Source organism: Musca autumnalis, unplaced genomic scaffold (genome assembly GCF_047663935.1).
Source record: "Musca autumnalis isolate F117 unplaced genomic scaffold, ASM4766393v1 scaffold_4, whole genome shotgun sequence".
NCBI lineage: Eukaryota > Metazoa > Arthropoda > Insecta > Diptera > Muscidae > Musca > Musca autumnalis.
Window position 1 is genome coordinate 99,914,659 of NW_027411977.1, and position 21,456 is coordinate 99,936,114.

A 21,456-nucleotide genomic window follows, 5' to 3' on the forward strand; every position below is an offset into this window, starting at 1 on the left:
TAGGTACAGATTTTGATATGTCTTTCGGTTTCATCTATTAACGCATCAAATACAAAATTTGATAGATATTTTGATGAAATTTGGAAAATGTGTTTGGTCTACCAAATAATATTGAATCGTGGTGGTGTAAAGTATCATATAGTAGATCCCACCCGATTTTGATCCTTTCTTACTGGTCTAATATTGCCCCTAACACTTCAAATTGTACTTGTGTTCGTATTATAAGAGGCTTACCGTTGATTGAGTACAATTGTCAAAAACAGCAATATATGCTGGTGCTTGTTGACTAAATTGCAAATTAACTCGAGGGGAAATTTCTGGCTACAAAAACACAAAAATAAATTCAATTTTAAACTACAGTGAAAAAACAATGGACAGACGACATACAGAATATTCAATATGTGGATGTACTAAACTACTTCAAGAGAGCGACATGCAATGGCTAGAAATGATCCATGCTAAGTAGAAAAGCTAACGTTAGCCAATGAAACATTTGCACAAATCACCCCTACACCCATTTACGAATTCGTCATACATTGTGTATAGTATTTAGACGATAAAAAAGAAGACGCGGCAAACAAGATTTGCTGTTATCGCATTTTCAACAGCTACTAAATTTTCAATGTGAAAATATCGCACATACGCTACCATGAATTTCAATTTAAAGTGTAAAAAACAAACGGCATTTAGCGCCTGCTAAGAACAGACGTTACCTCGGTTAACTCGCCAAATAGTGAAGAAGAATGAAAAACTAAAAAAATCGAAAATAAAAAATACGTATACTCTGTCCATTAAAAGGATTTTCTATGGAATTATTGTGAAACGTGTTTTCGAAACTAACAATAAGCCTTTCATGACAAAGGTTAAATTATTTCATTCTTTTTTTCGTATAGTGCGCGTGTGTAACAAACAAGAAACGAAGAATTTCCTCCTTTGCAAAAAATCCTTCTTAATACATTCTCCTTGATATTGTGCCAGTGAACGACATATACATCTTCATCTTCGAAAAGTGGCATAGCATCAACAACAAAAAATGCATTCGCCTGTCACTAAGCAATCGGGCTTTGTTGCCCTAATGATTGTTCAAATAATCTTCTTGGTTCTATACTGGGTGTTCGTGCGTTATGGCAAGGAAGCTTTGCCAATCGATAAGAAGGCACAAGACTCTGGATTAAATGAACAACACGAATCGAAATATCCTCGTGAGTATTGGTTTTAGTATTTTAAAGTGGTTATTCGGTGTACACATACATACATATATTTGTTGTCTTCTTTAATGTTAATAGCTAAACAGCGAATAGTGTTATTTAACAAAATACACGAAATAATTATTGTGTACGACAGTAATGTGACATCCTCCCAGCAAAAATCCTCATTACAAACCTCCTTTCCCACCCATCATTTTAACAAGGGCATGTCGCGCGAAGTATCTGGTTAATTTGTAACCACTGAAATAAGTAGATACTGAGTAGATTCTGACTACTTATTTCAGTGGTTACAAGGTTTACCCTTTTAGAACACGCGACTTGTGATTGTATATTATACAAATTAAATATTTTTGGATAAAATAAAATGTTTTTGGACATGGGAAAAATATTGGCCTTAAAACATAATTTGCCTGGAAGCTGTGGCTATATTTATGTTAAAAAATGGGTAAAAATGGGTTGAAGCCCACTTGTCTTTTTTTTTGTTTTCTCTCGATTTGTGAGTAAACCACACTTCTCTTGATTTTCTTGTCAAAGTAAACGTAGAAGCCAACTAAATATGGATAATCTCACTAACATATTTCTTTTCAAAATTTAATCTGCTTCTACCATTAAATATGCTTACATTTTGAAGCCAGATTTACAGTATTCTTTGAAATTTTCTTCTAATTTCATTCCGCAAACAGGTTTTTCAAAAAATCATATATAGGATTATAGAACTCGCGATATTGAGTTGTTTGATATATGTGTCGTGAATGTAGTCTACACAGTTCAATACAAATCTGCATCCAAATGCGGAAATTTTGTGCGAACATTCTTCTAAAAATCATATTTTTCGGGTCTAATATTTACAATTGTCATTGGAATACCTCGTACTCCATTGTACATTTTGGTTTTTTTACGTTCCGGATCCAATAAATCATTCAATCCATCTACTAAAACGCGATTTACGAGAAATTCCAAAGTAGAAAAATCACCTAAAATTGTTTTTGAAAATATCGCGTATTTTACCGCATTTACTGCGGGTCGTTTCCACTGAAATGAAAAAACTAATGCAACCCAGCGAAAAAAGTCCTCTCAAAATCATGGGTTTTGTAAGGGATTTTTGGCAGCCGTAACTACTCGCAAACCCCCTTTCTTTCCCATTATTTTTACAAGGGCATGTCGCACTCAGTTTGTAGTTATTTTATGACCACTAGAATAACTCGTTATTCTGTGGCCACTTGAAGTTGAAAAGTAAGTTGAAAAAAATTCTATTTTTAGAACAGTTGATGTAGAGATTTTTTTAATTTCATCACACTTCTTACTTTTATTTTACTTTATTTTATTTCGCTTGCTGTGCGAGTTGAACACACGAACCCTCTGATTTCTAGCCAAAGACACTACATACTATGCCACGCACACGAACATTAAGGGCTGCTTAAGAACTTAAATGTGCAGTGCACATGTGCACCACGAACTGTTATTTTTTAATTAAAAAAACTCGGGTGCCGACAGTGAGCGTTGAACACACAACTCTAGGATTTACAGTCGGACACACACTCACTGTGCCACCGTCCTCATTACTTAGTGAGGAGCAAAGTAAGTAGGTTTGCCTTGTAACTTTTTTAAGAAGTATCCCATTACTTTTCAGATTACTTGTAATGCGAAAAGAAGCTTGTTTACATTTCTTTGTAATTGGTTACGTAATGACTAATGGATCCGAATTTTTGCTGGGAACATCTTCGTTTTAGTGGAAACGGAGATTTGAAAGCTTCACTGAAAAGGGAGCTACATTCATTTTATCCCAAAAAATAGTGTGTGATGCTACATCCACGGTTCTTGATTGATCGCCTTGAAAAAATATATATCGATATAGATGTTCATGGTGAACACTGAAATCGGATGCGGACAAAAATTGTATGCACTTTGCGCAAATTTGCGATATTTTATAGGGTTTTTAATGCTAAGATGCAGCCGATGCTACATCTTAGCCTCTAAATTAAATTTCGAAAAATATATACAACTTAAAAGATATGGTCTTGCTGTACATGAAAATCATGCGCGGACAAAACGATTTTGATAATTACGCGATTTACATGTATTTTAAAATGCATCTAAATTAAAATGGGTTATTTGAGCTCTATTTCCATTTCAGAAGCCTTGAGATATATGCTCCGCAACCCAATTATCTTCCTCAATGGGAAAGCTTTAAAATGAATGTCTATAAAGCATAATCGGTCTATTTTATTGGGAGATTTAAGCAAAATGAAGGAAGTATTCCTACAGATTTTTCCAATATTTTCTACTACATAATGCATGTGAAAAAATATTTTTTAAAACAAAAAATTATTTTTTTGACCAAAATATGTGCTTATTTTGGCTGTAACATCGAAACTATAATACCAATCTGTATGATTTTAGTCTCATTTGATTAGCCGTGAAGTTTTGATCCAGCACAAACTTTTATGTAATTTTATGACCGGTAAATAGACTTTTATTTTGAAAAAAGTTGACTTATATTCAATAATTTATCAATTTTATGTACATTCCGCGAATTCTGAGTAAAATTTTGCATATATTATGCAATCTACTCGCAGAAGTCTCTTCGATAGAACTTTTTAGTAACAATTGTGCTCACAAAAATAATTAGCGTTTTTAAAATATTTTTTTCTTAAAAGATGAAATAAAACCGCCGTAACTTTTGTCCGCAACAACCAAAAATTGACTCGCGAGCAGATTCGTTCCGGGAAATTTTTTTTAACCCATATACCAAACATCTTTGATGTAGTGTGAAAAAATTTTTTTTGAAATGGAATATGAAATAATTGACAATATTCGTGATATACACTTTGATACGATCAAAAATGTGCCTAATCGAAATAATGGTCTGTCTGGCTGGTGCGCACGATATCTCTCGAACGGATCAACCGATTCGAACCAAATTTTGGGTATCGTAATATTTCGTCCAAACTTGGTTTAAGTTTAAATATGGATTATATCGGTCCACTGCTTCCGGTACCTCCCCCACAAAAGTTCAATATTTTCTCTGTGAAATGTTGTAAACGATAACTCACTAAGGGAGCAATTGATTTGATCCAAACTTTCCACATCGTATTATTCCTTCCAGATATAGATCGGGTTCGAATATGGACCATATCGGTCCACTCCTTCGGGTACCTACCACACAAAATTCGGATAAAGTGAAGTTTAAGAGCTCCCTTCGGAACGCTTTTAAATGTTATCAGTACGACGCACGTTGGGGCAAGATTGAAAAAACGGGTCTTAAATGAAAAATTGAGAGATAAATTTTTGATAATCTGTCTTGACAGGGTTAACGAGTACAAAATTCTACCTCACTAGCCAAAATAGCAAAGTCGTATGTTGTTTACTTTTCGTGTAGGACAGTGTTAAAGTTGAACATATTTTTACAATTTAAGAAACAGGTGAAAGTATTAAATTTTGTTGCTTTAAAATCGCCATAACCTAGTTTTTGCTACATAAACTTGTCATTTTCAAAATGGAAATTTCAAATAGAGTTAATTCTTAATATTTAAGGACAAATTGTTCTGAAAAGGTCTTGAAGAAATGTGTGTAAAAAATTCGTCAAAATGTGTCCAGATTTTACATAATTTTGAAATGTATTGGAGTATAAAAAAAGAGTGTCGAGAAGGTCGTGAGAAATTTTTTTGTATTTTTCTCTTGATTGTTGTCTTTGATATTGCGCAAACAAAACTTGCGTCTTGCTTGCGCATTTTGAGTTATGCCAAAAATGGTGGAAATAGCCGTGGGTAAAATTTTTGCATTTTGGGGTTTTTGTCTTAATTTTCTCTATTATTGTTGTACAGTATGTCGTGTTTTGGCTTAATGTCTGTGTTCAGCCTACATAAGACAATGTGCGCATGTCCACCATTATGTTATAGGTACTATATATAATGATTTATATGAAGTGATGGCGATGCACAAGGGGTGAAATCGGAAAAAATGGAGATTAATTAAAAAATATTAAATTCGTTTTTTGGTATAACTGTCGTTACATGGTAATTTGGTACAAAATTCTAAGTCTCTAACCAAAAAATGACAAAATCATTCATTGTAAAATTCTACAGTTACACTGTGTTAAAGCTACACAAATTTTAATAATTTGAAGAGCACCACAAAAAATTAAAATTTTTTGGTGTATAAAGTGTAATATTTTTTACGCATCAAAAGTGGCCATTTTAGAATGGAATCGTCAACTAAAGGTAGATATCAGAATCTTAGAAAAAAATATTTATGGCAAAAAAAAACATATTAAAAAATAATTTAAAATGTATCAATTTTTTCCGTATTTTTGAAAAGTATTTAGAGATAAAAAAGTAGCGGAATATTTTATATGGAGGTTATTCCAATACGAGAATATATGGAGATGATGTTTGATAAAAATATGTTCAATCCCTTCAAATGTACAATTCACTATTTGAGACAGTTTAGTTGCAATATATGCCTAAAATGTTCGAAAAACCTCAAATTTCACTGTACCTCTATATGGAGGCTATACCAAAACATTGACCTATATTGAAAATTTTTTTCACGGTGAATTCTTAGGCATTCAGAACCATAAATCCTAATTTACAGATAAATATACTAAAAAATGTGGTCAAGTCCCTCGAAATACATAAAATCGGGAGATACCCTTGTATGGGAGCTACACTAAAATGTTGACCGAACTTAATTTTTTGCCAAATATTAGCTTAACCAATAATTAATCATATTAGAAGATTATAGATTAATCAAATAAGAAATGTAGGCAAAACCGTAAAAACACTTCATAGTTTTTATGGTACCCATTTATGAGGGTTTCGAATATACCTCTCCAATCCCTTAATTTTCACCAAAACTGTGTTCCGTTATATTGATTGAGGTGTAAACATTCGAAAAATATTATTAGATCACCCAAATGCTTCCCTGAATTAATCTCCGTTTTTTTGGCCTAATGTGCGACGGTAGAATTTTTTTCTTGTGCAAGTCCATTCTTCCTGTGATATTGGCCTGAAAGCTCCTAGAAACCCTGACGGCACCAACAATAATGGCAATTCCGTAAGTTAAGGGAGTTTCTGATTGGTGCAGACCTTGCAGATCGTATCATTTCATCCAGTCAGTTATCAGTTATCAAATTTGGTTACTAAAAATGATTGATATATGTCAGTGCTTTGGTATAGCCCCACATTTTAAGTAAATTCGTGATATAAAATTCAAAAAAAAAATATTTTTATATACGTATAACTATTATTTTTGGTTTTGTTGTTGTTGTTTTTTGTCAGTGGTTGAGGACAGCTGACTGATACTTTCTTACTTGTTTTCTTTAATTGACCTAGAACGTCAGTGGGTGAGGACAGCTGACTGATACTTTCTTACTTGTTTTCTTTAATTGACCTAGAACGCCCACAGGTGTCTTTTTTCAATAGGCAACTGAAGTTCGAAGATTGCTTATGCCGGTCCACGGCACCTCTAGATTTTAGATATTTTGGCAATTCAAGCTACATTTTTTGTACCGAACTATCTATTATTTAAGGTTCCTAGTGGTCACAAAAACTCTCCATCAAAAATGTCAATAAAGGTCGATGTGCTTTGGTATAGCCCCACATTTTAAGTAAATTCGTGATATAAAATTCAAAAAAAAAATATTTTTATATACGTATAACTATTATTTTTGGTTTTGTTGTTGTTGTTTTTTGTCAGTGGTTGAGGACAGCTGACTGATACTTTCTTACTTGTTTTCTTTAATTGACCTAGAACGTCAGTGGGTGAGGACAACTGACTGATACTTTCTTACTTGTTTTCTTTAATTGACCTAGAACGCCCACAGGTGTCTTTTTTCAATAGGCAACTGAAGTTCGAAGATTGCTTATGCCGGTCCACGGCACCTCTAGATTTTAGATATTTTGGCAATTCAAGCTACATTTTTTGTACCGAACTATCTATTATTTAAGGTTCCTAGTGGTCACAAAAACTCTCCATCAAAAATGTCAATAAAGGTCGATGTTTTTCTATAGCCCCATATAACGGTATTTTGCATATTTTACCTAAATTGTATAACCTAACTACCTGTTATTTGGCATTCGAGGTTCCCAGTGGAAAAAAAAACTTCTCCATTTGACATTTGAAGTTCCCAGCAAAACTTCTACACCATAAATTGTCAGCATAGGTGAATGGTTTGGTATAGCCCAAATATAACAATACTTCCCGATTTGACGTATTTTGAGCGTTTTATCTACATTTTTTAACAAATCTACCTGTTATTTGATATTTGAGGTTCAGAGTGGTCACAAAACTCCTACACCATACATTTTCAACATAGCTCCATGTAACTGCACCTTCCTATTGTCGGTATTTTGTGAAGTTTGGCCACATTTTGTTTTACCGAAATAGCGGCAATTTAACGTTTGAGGTTCCCAGTGGTCACAAAACTTCAGCATCAAAAATACCAACATTGGTGCATGTTTCAGTATAGCCCCTATACAACCGCACCTCCCGATTTTCGGTATTTTGGAAATTTTTGCAACATTTTGTTTTACCGAAATAGCGGCAAGTTACCGTTTGATGTTCCCAGTGGTCACAAATATTTCCAACATTGGTCCATATAACCTTCGGATTTTCGGCATTTTTTGGGTTTTATGTACTTTTTTTCACAGAACTACTAGTAATTTCACAATTGAGGCTCTCTGCAGGCACAAAACTTCTCCACCGAAAATTGTCAACATAAACACTTCCCGAACTTCGGTCACGGTGCTCTTGAACCAAATTTAAATGGAAGCTGCTTACACCTGGGAAATTTTTGCGGATTCTGAAACTACAATGTTCATAAATGAGAAAAATCGAAAAACAAAAAAAAAAAAAAATCGCCGGAGCACTTTTTAAATAAATCGCGATTCATATTGACATTTTTTAGGTATTCACGATTTTGATTGGAAACCGCAATTTGAGGTTTCTAGTGGTCTAGTTTTAGTATATCTTACGATTTAAGCTATTTTGATGTTTTACCTATATTTTTAAAGGAAGTATCTGCTATTTGACATTTGAGGTTCAATATTAGAGTTTCTGGTCGGGAATTTCCGACCCGGGATTTCCCGGGAATTCTCGATTTTTTTCGGACGGGATTTCCCGGGAAATTTTTTTGAAATTCCCGGGAATGCGGGTATTTGTATTTTTAAATATAAATCTTATATTATTTGTCTTATAGTTATTTAATGTTGAAAATATGGTGGAATGGCGATTATTCATGTCCCGATAATTCCTAATCCCCGATCATTTGTAACAAACTTAGGGTCCATAGTAAAAATCGTGATAATTCGTGTAAAGTACATAAATTTTGGTCCTGTCAATAATTACTGTTTTTTCTGGAATTCGAAGTCTGTATAACCTCACATAATTCTGAACTTTTTGGAGCCATTTCCTTCTTGTTCTAGTCCATATTTTTATAAATGGCATTCTTGAAGTATATTAATTTGCTAAGATATAAATTCTGTGATCGATTCGAATTGTCGTTTTCTCCAAAATTATTGCATGTAATATTAAAAACTGTATTATGTGTAAGCGGCAAATCGTGTATATTAGGAATGGAAGTCAGTAATAACTATAGTATGTATGTTCATATAAGTAGGCCTCTATATCTTTGATGCCACCGTGGTGCAATTGTAAAGCTTTGTACACAAAAGGTCAACCTTGTAAAAATCCTTTATCAACGGATTTATTCTATGATCGACATGCCCTTCGAACCATAAAGAGAATGCCCCATATCATTGACCTAAAAAATAGAGTCGCACAGCAATCTTTGATATGAAGGAAGCCTTTGCAAGGATGGTCCTGGGAAACAGCAAAATTATTTTTGAGAGCTTTTTTCATTTCATTGTATTTCTTCAATTTTTTTTTAAGTATTTGGCGTGAACTTTAGTATAACCGTTATTTTATTCATTAGTAGGCAAAAGTTCCTTCATTTTTGCTACAGGAAATCGTTTTTTAAAAAAAGGTAAAAAAGTCATAACCCTAATGTTTTGGTATAGCACGAATTTGGATATTTTTCACACAAAGGATAACTCTTATCTCGTGCAAAATTCATTTTTTTCACCATCACCTATAACTACGATGCTATTCTGGTCAAAACCTGGTCTCCATACAAAATTCCGTGACGATCGGTCAATAATTATTGCCTGGAATTTGATCGGTTTATTTCATCGAGATATGAAAAATGGTAGACAAGAAGGCGGGTCTACGACGAATACTTCGCGGTGTTTTCATATTGTGGAGTAGGAAAAACCAGAAATAGTTCTGCTGCACTGGCATGGTCCTGACACTTTTTCGATTCCATCGCTCTTCTCATAAGATGTAAAATCTGCGTTGAACATTCAAATCAAATTATCTAGTGTATAAAGTGAACTTTCTCTGCTAAGAGTCCGGATATTGCAGTTTCAAATTAGTCGATCGTCATCATATGTGAGTTTCAGAGGCCTCAACCCAAAAATAAATACAAATAAATCAGGACCGTTCTATTATCCACAACGATACTATATGTATATTATAAATGGAAGCTGCGGTTGCAGTTGACCAATCGAACTGAAACTTTGCACACTTTTCAGACTTGGATGACAATACATGATTATGAAACCAAAAACCAATATTTTTTATAGCCCCCATATAGCGGTACCACCCGATTTAGTTCAAATCTAGTAACTCCTTTTTAACACAGTTGCAGTTGACCAATCGAACTGCACACTTTTCAGACTTGGATGACAATACATGAATATGAAACCAAAACCAATATGGGTCCATTTTTTCATATAGCCCCCATACAGCTGTACCACCCGATTTAATCTTCATGTTTAGACCGAATTGGGTGTAACTTGGCAATGGGACTCCCCAATGGTACATAAACTTTCTCACCAAATATGTTGGACATACATATATAAAGCGGTACTACCCGATTTCAGGTATTTTAAGGATTTTATTTTCATTTTCAGCAGAAATTAGCTAAAACTTGGTATTGGGGGTTCCCAATGGAACAGAAACTTCCCCACCAAAAATTGTGGACATAAATCTAGGTTTTGGTATAGCCCCTATATAACGGTACCACCAGATTTCAGGCAATTAAAAGTTTTTATCTACATATTCGGCCTAAATTGACTGTAATTTGGTTATGGACTTCCCAGTGGTCAAAAAATGTATTTACTAAAAAGTTAAAAATTAAAAATAATTAAAAAATTATATTACAATGTTTTATTTATAAATTCACTTAAAACTAAAAAATAATTTTTCGTGATGGAATCTCTCAAATAAAATGCTTGCATTTGAATTAAAAATTATGAAAATATTAAACGGCAAGAGTTTTATTTGAGAGATTCCATCATGAAAAATTATTTTTTAGTTTTAAGGGAATTTATAAATAAAACACTGTAAGTTAAATGTAATTATTTTTTATTTTCGACTTTATTTATTTGTTTTTTTTTTAGGTATACTCTATACTATCTGTACCTCAAAATAAACCAATAATTTTTTTGAAAGTGATAAGTAGAGGTAACCCCATAATTTAACATGTAAAACACTTAAAAATTCTATTGTGCGAGTTTGGGGAATAAATATACAACCCAAACTCTCACAAAAAAACACGCACAATAGTATTATTATCAAGAATTGATTTGCAAAGAAAAGACAATAGCGTTGATATCAACAAATACTACACCGTACGATCTTTCGTTAAATGTTTTCCGGATGCAATTTAATAAATTATATTGCAGACTGTTTACTTCTCCATGTGACTTGGAGAAAAATAAATTTAAACATTCTCAAATGCAAATTGTTTTCGTCTACTTTATGTGTTTGTGGTTTCTCACGTCACTGACGACACCAATTGGAAAATTGATAGAAAAGCTAGAAACTACTTGGTGGTAGGTATCATGCGGTGAACATGAATTCTGTTCAGATGGGTTGTATATCAATGAAAATATATATGGGATTCTGAGCAAATACATCACAAATAGAAGACAATAGAATTGAAAATTTAATTATTGTTTATTGATTTCTATTGTTCCGTAAAATTAATGTAAGGTTGTTGTTTCGCCAGAAATAACACCATCTATTAACCACAATTTTGGGGGATACAATGGACAGTTTTATACATATGTCGCAGGTTGGTATAAAGGGAGGATTTCGCATTGATTCCTAATATCAAATATTTATTTGAATCACTATTTACGTTGATTCCTTCAAATAAATTGTGGAACAAATTTATATTATGGATCTATTTTTGACAACATACTCCATTTTTTTAATTGTTCTCTATGATCACGATTTTTCATAGATTCTAGAATATCTAGAAATTCAAATAACTAAAGTTTTTCTTGATTAACTGATCAATTGTTTTCCAGAAAACGTTATAACATATAACCCCTATAACACTATGTGTAGTGTTTGGAGCACAAGATAATTCTCGAGCGGATATGCCGATTCCGTCCAAAATTTGGACCGCGTAATATTGTGTCCAAACTTTGTTTAATTTCGTAGAGAAGCCATATCGGTCCACTCCTTCAGGTACCTCCCCCACAAAAGTTCAAAAATGTTCGGAAAAATTGTGCGCACGATAAATCTTGAAGGGAGCGGCCAATTTGGTCCATACTTTACACATCCTAATATATCTATCAGGTTCGAATATGGACAATATTTGTCCACTCCATCCGGAACCTCCCTCACAAAATTTTGGATAAGTTCACTTTAAGACCTGTTATCGAATCACTTTGATTTTTTTTTTTTGAAGCAACTTACATTCGCTGCATCATTTACGATGGTAAAAGTTTTTCAGTGTCAAGTCCATACTTCTTGAGAAAACAGCCCGAGGGGTGTAAAAACCCCCTATGCCACCCATGGTCCAGGTCGGTCCATTCCTTTAAGTACCTCCTCCGCAAAACTTTTGAACTTTAATCCTAATCAACATTTTTTGAAACCCCCTAAATACATAAGTTTTTTGGGAAAAAAGTGTTTCAATTTACACAGGCTGAGGGTATACAAAGCCGACTGATACTATTTTACTTCCCAGCAAAATGTTCGATGCCAAAGATGACATTCAATCATGGGTGCAAGTGATCTAGCATGCCATCTTTTTAGCATCTTCATCGATGAATTTTATATGAGCGTGGACCCCAAAAGATGACGTTCTTTTCTGGATCCTAAGCATGTCATTTTAACCAATGCGTTGACATGTCATTTCCACCAATGCTTTGGCATGTCATTTCCACCAATGATTTAACATGTCATTTTCACCAATGCTTTGACATGTCATTTTAACCAATGCTTTGGCATGAAATTTTCATGTCTTGTTTGGAAAATGGAAATGCTGTATTGAAATATGGTTTTCATGAAAAACAAAACTCTTTATTAATTCAAACGAATTCATGAAATAGCTACAATTAATTTATCAGTTTAGTTTTTCAAAAGTTTACATCCAAAATTGCAATGTAATCACCACCGCTGCAACGCAAAAGATTACTTCTTCCGTTCTCCGCAACTGATATTGTTTCATCTTACAAAAGGTTTTTTCAATTATCTTCCCATCACCAGTTCAGATTTTAACATGGACTCCAAATGCACTCCTTTAAGTATTTTTATTTCGTAAATTACTTTTATTTTATAATTTTGTTATTTTATAACAACATTACATTTTGGTAATTTATACTCTTTTGTTTAGTGACGGAAATATGTAGGGATCTACAACCCGGCTTGCTTTAGGGATCTCTAAGAACAAAATGTAACGAACGGGGAGAGACTTTTTATGGAAAATACCATTTATGCTTAATTAATTTATTTTTAATTGTTTCTTTCCAAAAGTAGTTTCTTCTTTATTTTCAGATTCTTGTTCCTTTTCGTTTCGGACTTTTTTTTTCAAATTCCAAGAAGCGAGATTTGATTGATTTCATTCTATGTCAGATTTAGAATAGACAAGGGAACTTTTAAAATAGCAATGTGTGCAGTCCGATTCTATTTTTAGCTCGATGGTTGGGACTTCATATACCAATTGTTTAAAAATTTTAGTTGTTTGATATGCAGGAAATGTAAGACAGCATCACGACGACAGTTCTAACAACTTTGGTCTGTTCCAGAAACTGCAAGAATCTACTTATTTTTACTACGATAACAATTTTTCCTTTGTGTTATCGGAAAAATAGTAAAAATTAGTAGATTTTTGCAGTACTGGAACATACCAAAATTAAAATAATAAGGAGGTGTAAATAAAAACACAAACATCATCTCTATTGGATCGATGGAATGGGTACAAATGCTGATGAAAAGATCGGATCTTTCACGACTTCCTTGGCATTGGTTCAAATCCTAATGAAAAGATCGGATCTTTCACGACTTCCTTTGAACCAATGCAAAAGATGACATGAAATCACGTCATCGCAAAGAACCCCTTCCGTCAAATTTTGCTGGGTTGTTAAGTACATATTTAACCACATACCGAGAGTCGAAAAAAGCTAAAACATTGGTTCTATTTTTAGAACAATTAAACAAATAAACTGTACATTGACGGACAGTCGGACATGGTTATACTGACTGAGCATGGATATATAAACTTTATTGGGTCTCCGACGAATATTTCAATGTGTTACAAACGGTATAACAAATATAATTATATCCTCAATCCTATGGTGGAAGGATTGACCTAAAGCTGACAAACTATCGATAGTCGGACTATCGTTTTGATCACTGTTGTAAACATTTGTTTATAACGGACTCGGCTGCAAATTTGTTTTAAATAATTCGCAATAGATAACCCAAATAACTTGTTAAGTGGACGCCGTAACCTTTGTTTTACGACAGCAATCAAAACAATAGTCGGACTATCGATAGTTTGCCAGCTCTAGTTTGACCGCTGTTTGACCACTAAGAACCCCCAATGCCAAATAACAGCTAATTCTGTCTGAAAATTCTGCTAAAAATTTTAATTAACCTGAAATAGGCCATTATCCTTATATGGAGGATATTCCAAAACATGGGCTTATGGACCAAAACATGAACCTATAGCTACAAAAGTACAAATACTTGATATCGGGTGCTACCGTTATATGGAGGCTATTCCAAAGCGTTAAGTTATGTCCATAATTTTTTTTGTAGAAAAAATGTTTGACCACTTCGAACCTTAAATGCCATAGTATGGTAATTCGGTCTAAAAATTTATCTACAAACATCAAAATACCTGAAATCGGGTGGTGCCGTTATATGGGGGCCATTCCAAATATTTGTTTTACCACTTCGAACTTTAAATCCCAAAGTACAGCTAATTCGAAAATTTAGTTAAAAACGTCAAAATACCTAAAATCGGGCGGTACCTTTATATGAGGATTATACCAAAACTTAGACCGATATGGCCTATCTTCGAACTTGACCTGGAAAGACGTATCTTTCCAAAATTGGCTCAATTGTCTTAATTTTTCTGGATGCTAGTTTGACTACCACAGACGGACGGACGGACGGATGGACATGCATATTAGGGCGGCCCAAAACATGACAATTTTTTTTTTTATTTTTTGAAACGCCTAACCCCTAATTTTTTCCTCATTTTTTTCAGCAAATCGCTCTGCAAATTTTTTCGTCGATTGGAAAGTAATTGTGGCCTGTAGAGCGATTTCCTGAAAATGGCCCTTAAACAAGGTATTATGGAAATAAAGATCGGTCAGGGACAGCGTACATACGTAAAAATAATTTATGAAACATTTCCAATGGTTTCGTTTCATATTTTCCATAGGAACAATACAAAACGAAACATAACCCACGCTGACCGAGATCGATGTTTTGTTTCGTTTTGTTAACATTCGTGAGTGCAAACAAAATGAATAGCGAAAAGTTCTCAATTTCACAACAACCGATAGAAAACGAAAAAGTTCAAAATACGTGAACGATTCAATCATGGCCCAATTATAGGTTCTCAAGCAAGCGAATTCAAAGAAAAACAAAGATTTTAAATGTCAAAATTCATAAACAAAAGCGAAAATAATTTTTGAGGCGAATTTCTTTTCTGTCAATTCAGGTAGATACATACAAAACATTTTCCGAGGAAAAGTTGAAAAAGAGTTATTTTTGTTTGACGAAACCGAATATACTTGCTGATCGAACTTGAACTGCTAAAATAAGTTATTGTAAGTTAAATTCTCATACAAAACACAACAAATGTTGACATTTTACGTCTACAACATTAAGTTTATTTATTTTCTTTTTTAGAGATACATCTACCTGTTTCTGTACAGTTTGACATTTCTATACCTCACAGCGAATTCAAATGTCAAATATCAATTTTTACAGCTAAAATCGAAATCATCTGATGTTGGTGGAGGACCTATAATTGGGCCATGGATTCTATGAATTATTCGTTTGGTGGTTGAAAAAAAAACAACATTCCGCATCTCCCGAGAATGCAAAGGGAGCTTTTCTCTCCACTCACTATACAAATCACCGGGATTTGTTCCGATTTTCGGATAAAACCTTACGAAAATATTCAGATTTTTTCCATATATCGGATAAAATATCCGACAATCTTCCGATTCTTTTTTTCGAATATCGGATCAAACATCCGATAATCTTCCGATTTTTTTTCCGAATATCGGATCAAACATCCGATAATCTTCCGATTTTTTTCCGAATATCGGATCAAACATCCGATAATCTTCCGATTTTTTTCCGAATATCGGATCAAACATCCGATAATCTTCCGATTTTTTCCGAATATCGGATCAAACATCCGATAATTTTCCGATTTTTTTCCGAATATCGGATCTAACATCCGATAATCTTCCGAATTTTTTCCGCTTTTCGAATGTTCCTTCCGAGTTTTTTCCGAAATTGTGCAGATAATCGAAAATTCCCTTAAAATTTCCCTTTTTTCATTCGAGTTTTTTTGCGAATTCGTTTAGAATTCGGAAAGAAACTCTAATATTCCTTCCGATTTTTTCCGATAAAACTTTCCGAATTCGTGGGCACCTTCTCACAATTTTGTTCCGATTTCTGAACGAATTCGACATCAGAATCGCATACTTGTGCAGAGTTTTGTTCGGAAAAAAATCGGAAAAAATTATTAGCTGGGTAATGATGATGTTAGCTGATAGGGTTGTTAAGCAATCAAATGTGTGTGTGTGTGTCTGAGTGGGGCATTGATCATTTCGCACAGCAAATGTTTGCCAAAAATTATTTTTGTAAATTTCAGTAATCGAAAGGTTTTCGTATTTTTGCATTGAAAAGTTTGTGGTTTTGTTTTGTTTTGAGAGCGAAACGATTCAGAGAAACTGAAAAGTTTGTGTGATTGGTACGGTAATCGTTTTGTTTAGCTTTGTTCCTTTACTTTTTTAATGTTAAAAGTGGTAAAAGAGAAAAGTGTCAAAATTTCTCAAAATTGCTCTCTCATGAACATTTTTACCAGAAAAGTAAAGGAACGGAAAAATGGTAGATCTGGTAGCCAGGGTTTCGGAGTCGGAGTCGGAGTCGAGCAATTTTGCTGGAGTCGGAGTCGGAGTCTGAGTCGAAAAAAATAACTCGACTCCGACTCCGGGCAAAATTTTGTTCACGTTATAGAAATATAACATTAAAAGTGGAACTAGAAAATTTTTTTTTAAATCATTATTTATTTTGAAAGAATGCTATAAGAAAACAAATGTGCAAACGGTATATTATACTAAGTTAATTGACAATTCACAATATATTTACTATCCTCTGAAGTGTTATCTATTCATCCCTATTTTGCTGATCCAATTAATTTTTTACATTTTTCCCAACAAATGTAAAGTTCTATGACAATCGAATTAAGATTGGACCTTTAACCTCTTTCGTCAGAAGTCTTACTGGTCTTCTAACAAAGGTCTATTGGTATTCTCATCTTGTTTTTATGAGAAGTTATCCTTGTCTTCTATTAAAGACATTGTGGTCTCTATGGGAAATCTTACTGAATACCCTGTGACACAAAATGAAAGTCAAGGTCTGGGGGTCGAAAAAATCCTTTTCGGAATGAAAACCCCAATTGAAAACCCCAAAGGGTCCCATAGCTGAAATTTCTGAGTTATGACATAATGAATTTTTTGATTGACCCCTATCAATCATTGAGAAAATAGCTTTATCTCTCTATTTGGAGATATTATTTCATCATTTTTAGATGTCATGTTTTCAGTTAAATAGCATAAGGAACCTTTCTTTCGAATATGCTGTCCTTCTAGCTCAGTTCCTTCGATGTACTTTTTGTTCTTAAACTCAAAAAGTAAAACAAAATTAAATTTTCTACAAAAATGTTCCACCGAAAATTATATGTAGGTTTCCCATATCGAAGAAATCGATATTGTCACGTTTTCATTATCCTTTATAAGTTTTACCCATTACTTTCTCAAAAAAAATCGTATGTTTATGTATTTCGGTAAAGTTCGCATAATCTATTAACTATAATGAAATTCGGATGGTTACACTTCTGCATTAGGGCATCATAAATTCGTTGGTGGTCAACGACAGGTTCATCGCGCCTTAACCCAGATGTCTGACAAACGGCGAATCTTTCTTCTAGGATTCATTATATACTCAATGAGAGCTTTAGATGTAGACATTCAAATAACCGGATCTGTCCGCCAGGAACAGATATAGTTCATGTGTATCCGAGTTTTCTACACAATCAATAGCTTATACGAAATTCAATGAAATAGATAATCATATAGTTTTTCATGAAAAAGGATCGGGTAAAAGTGATAAAGGACAATTAAAATATGACAATATCGGTTTCTTGTCCTAGTGGACCGACCATACATACAATTTTCCTAGGAAAATTTTTGTAGAATATTTTCATGCACGAAATCTTATCGTGTGCTAATTTTTCAGTTCCGGAAAACATGCATCTGCCTACGTGCAATATATCTCAAATATTTCAATAAAATTATCCACTCCACACCAAAGTTCAAAATGTGAGGGCTGAACTTCTGTTTAAGGGATGATCCCTACTTATAAATTTCAGAAAAAATTAGAAAGTATAAGTAGCATATAATGTGGTCAAATGTTTAAGTCGATCGGAACAATATTGCCTTAGTATGAGATTTGGATGGGAACAATTTATTTTATTTTGTATGCAGCATATAAACTGTGTTCTTCTCGAAATCGGCCACAAAATTATATGACTAATGGTTTATTAGTTTTCGATCTAGAGTTGGCACCGCAAAATGCTTTAATAAAATTAGGGTTTCGTAGACTGCCTCAAAACTTCGCAATATTTTTCTCTCTCAGATGAAGAAAAAAATCTGCCAACGTGTTACGCAGTTTTCTCAGAAAAACATCATGAAAAATTGATTTTATTGAGTTTTACAACCGGTGTCTCCTTTTAAAATGTTGGTTTACATCCAGTTTGAAACTTGCATGTAGTCCTTATGATTTTTATTGTCCCTTCATTTTCACATATTTTGAAAGCTTAAAGATTTTCTCACGCGGAAGAATTCCGTTAAGAATATACTCGTCCAAAAAAAGGAAAACCAACAGAAACTTTCGTAAGATTCGCCAGAAAGGATATTGATATGATCGAATGTATTAGAACAAATGTCCTTTCTAATGCATTTGTAAAGAAAAACTAAAACATTAGCCTATATAGGCCAAAATATAGGAAAAAGTTAAAAATTGTTGAACATTTTATTAATTTTTAGTGGTATAGGAATTTACTCTCGGAGTCGACCCGGAGTCGGAGTCGGAGCCGGAGTCGTGAAAAAAACTAGTCTGGAGTCGGAGTCGGAGTCGAGCCTAAAATACCTCGACTCCGAAACCCTGCTGGTAGCAATGTCAAAAAGAAACATAAAAAATAAATTTTCGTCTTTTATTTCACAGTTTTTAATTTAGTTTTGTCAGCGTTCGACTTTTTCTTCTGTTTTTCGTCCATTTTTTCTTCATTGTGAAATAATCGTCAAACAAAAGTCGAAAAATCAGTTCTACCATTTTTTACCTGTAGAAATTTTGCTGGTAGCCTGTGGTAGAAGAGAAAGGCATATGTGATCTCTCTCCTCTTTCACTCTCTTAAAAACTCCTGCCAGTTTTACCACTTTTTGGGGTTAAGGAACGCTTTGCAGGTTAAAAATGGTAACAAATGGTAACCTCAGGTAAGTAAAGGAACACAGCTTTGTTTGCCTTCATTGGTCAGAGGACACTGGTTACGTTAACCGATCATCATGAGTTTTTGCAGAAATCGTTTTTTAGTCACAACAATGAACTGAACATATTTGCGGCCTTTAGAGAATATTCGTGAAAATGCATCATACAAATTTCTATGGAAACAAAGATCTACCTGGTTGTACGGGTAAACATTAACCAATCGCCATGAAAATTCAAATACAAGGTTTTTGGATCAAATAAAAAAAAAAACAAGTAAGAACGGCGTTAAGTTCGGCCAGGCCGATTTTGTTATGAAGAAGACTAAATACGAAATTTCTGCAAGTTCTGTAAACAATGTGGCTAACCTTCAAAATGCGGAAATTCGGAAGGTACTGTTCCTTGGGGGCGTAAAGTTTTTAGACTAAAAGAAGACTAAATACCAAATTTCCGATATTTCGGTAAAATCTTCAAATTACCGAAAATCAAGAGCTATTCTTCTATTGGCGATATAGGATAATATGATAATTCCCTTCTGCAATATTTTATAACACCATGGAAGACTGAATAACAAATTTCAGTTTTTCCGTTGGTATTGACGTCACAACCTTTAGAATTACGACGAATTTCAGTCAAACAGGCATTTACCTCCAACAAAAACTAAATACCAAATTTCAGCCATTCCGGTGGGTTGCTGTGTCCAAAACCTTATATAGCCCATTTGCAATACCAAACATCCTAGGAGTAATAGGAACTTCTATACCAAATTACAAATCTCTGTCTTAGAAATCTGCTTTATTATCGGATTTAAAATCGCCAAACTAGGCAAGTGATAACCATTTAATAACCTATGTCTGATGTCGTTACGAGCTAAAGTAAGCGCATGGATACAAATACTAAATATAACTCTATTTCTATCGCCATCAAAGGACCCAACTATTGAATTAAGTTTTGTTAGGCTTCTTAAAATTCGTATTGTATAATTAGAAATTGTGTCCAAAATACAAAAATTTGGAAAAACTAAAGATCTCTCTATAAATATTAGTTATGCCATTTTGCTGTTAAATTGAATATTTGTAAGACTCTGCAGTGCTTTTGAAAATAGTCAGGTTTATACTGCAATTTTATATATCATTCGACACTTCATCATTCCATTCAAAGAAAATACTTAAGGAAAATGTAGCACCTAAGGTTCATGGAATTTTTGCCATGTCTATTTTGCCAATGTAAATACGCTTTTGTTGTGAAAAAGGTGTACATAAAGATTGAATGTTGACATTTCGTAATTTTTAAAAGGGAATATAATTTTATATCTCATCTGCTGCAAGACTCTTTGGGAGTGCCAAAGAATTAATTACGAAGAAAATTTGTGGTTGGTTCAGTCTAACAAATTTGTGCTAAAAATTGGACATAACTGCAACTTTTTATCAGCCTCCATTATGAAGGAGGAGGGTATATTTTTCGATCACAGTAAAATTATTACAAAGAAGAGCAGGTTGGAGATATTTGCAAAAAACAACTCGGAACCGCACAAATAACTAATAATGCTACCAATTTGATTTGTTTATTATCGCTTTAAAACCATTATTAAAATCCATACGAATATTACTATTCAAGTATACGAGCATTTTTCCAACTATTGTATTTTGATTTTTTATAAATGGTACGAGAGGTGCTCGATCAGTTTCTGGTTTAGCAAGTAGTCTTCAGTATGATTTAAACCAGTGCCGGTTCCGAAGTTTTTCGGCAATTCACACACACACATGACCCGAAAGCAAAGAAGGGGAGTACAAAAGAGAGCAAATGGTTATACCCTACACCACGCTGTGGTAAGGGGTATTATGTGTTAGTGCATTTGTATGTGACATGCATAAGGAAAAGAGATAGACCCATAGGTCCTTCTAGGGATATATATAGAATCACATACTGAGTCGATTTATGCATGTCCGTCCGTCCGTTCGCAACGTACAGGTCGCATTTATTATCAGATTCAGCTGAAAACTGGGGAATATATTTTTTAGCAATAGGAAGAACGCTATTGCTTTTGGTGAAAATCGGTTCAGATTTGGATATAGTCCCCATATATATTTTCGACCGATTTCACGTATTTACTGCACCAATCACGCTATATATGTACATCCCATTTCGATGAAAATTG

At 33.7% G+C, this 21,456-nt stretch overlaps 1 protein-coding gene across 1 annotated transcript in view; it reads left to right on the forward strand.

Moving 5' to 3' along the window:
• Positions 1 to 356: 356 nt before the first annotated feature.
• Rh50 (Rhesus blood group-associated glycoprotein Rh50) overlaps positions 357 to 21,456 on the forward strand; it is a 194,821-nt gene continuing 173,721 nt past the window's right edge. The window contains exon 1 of the mRNA XM_073979854.1: positions 357 to 1,202. Coding sequence (XP_073835955.1) covers positions 1,034 to 1,202 — 169 coding nt within the window. The 5' untranslated portion in view covers positions 357 to 1,033. The remainder of the gene's footprint in view (positions 1,203 to 21,456) is intronic.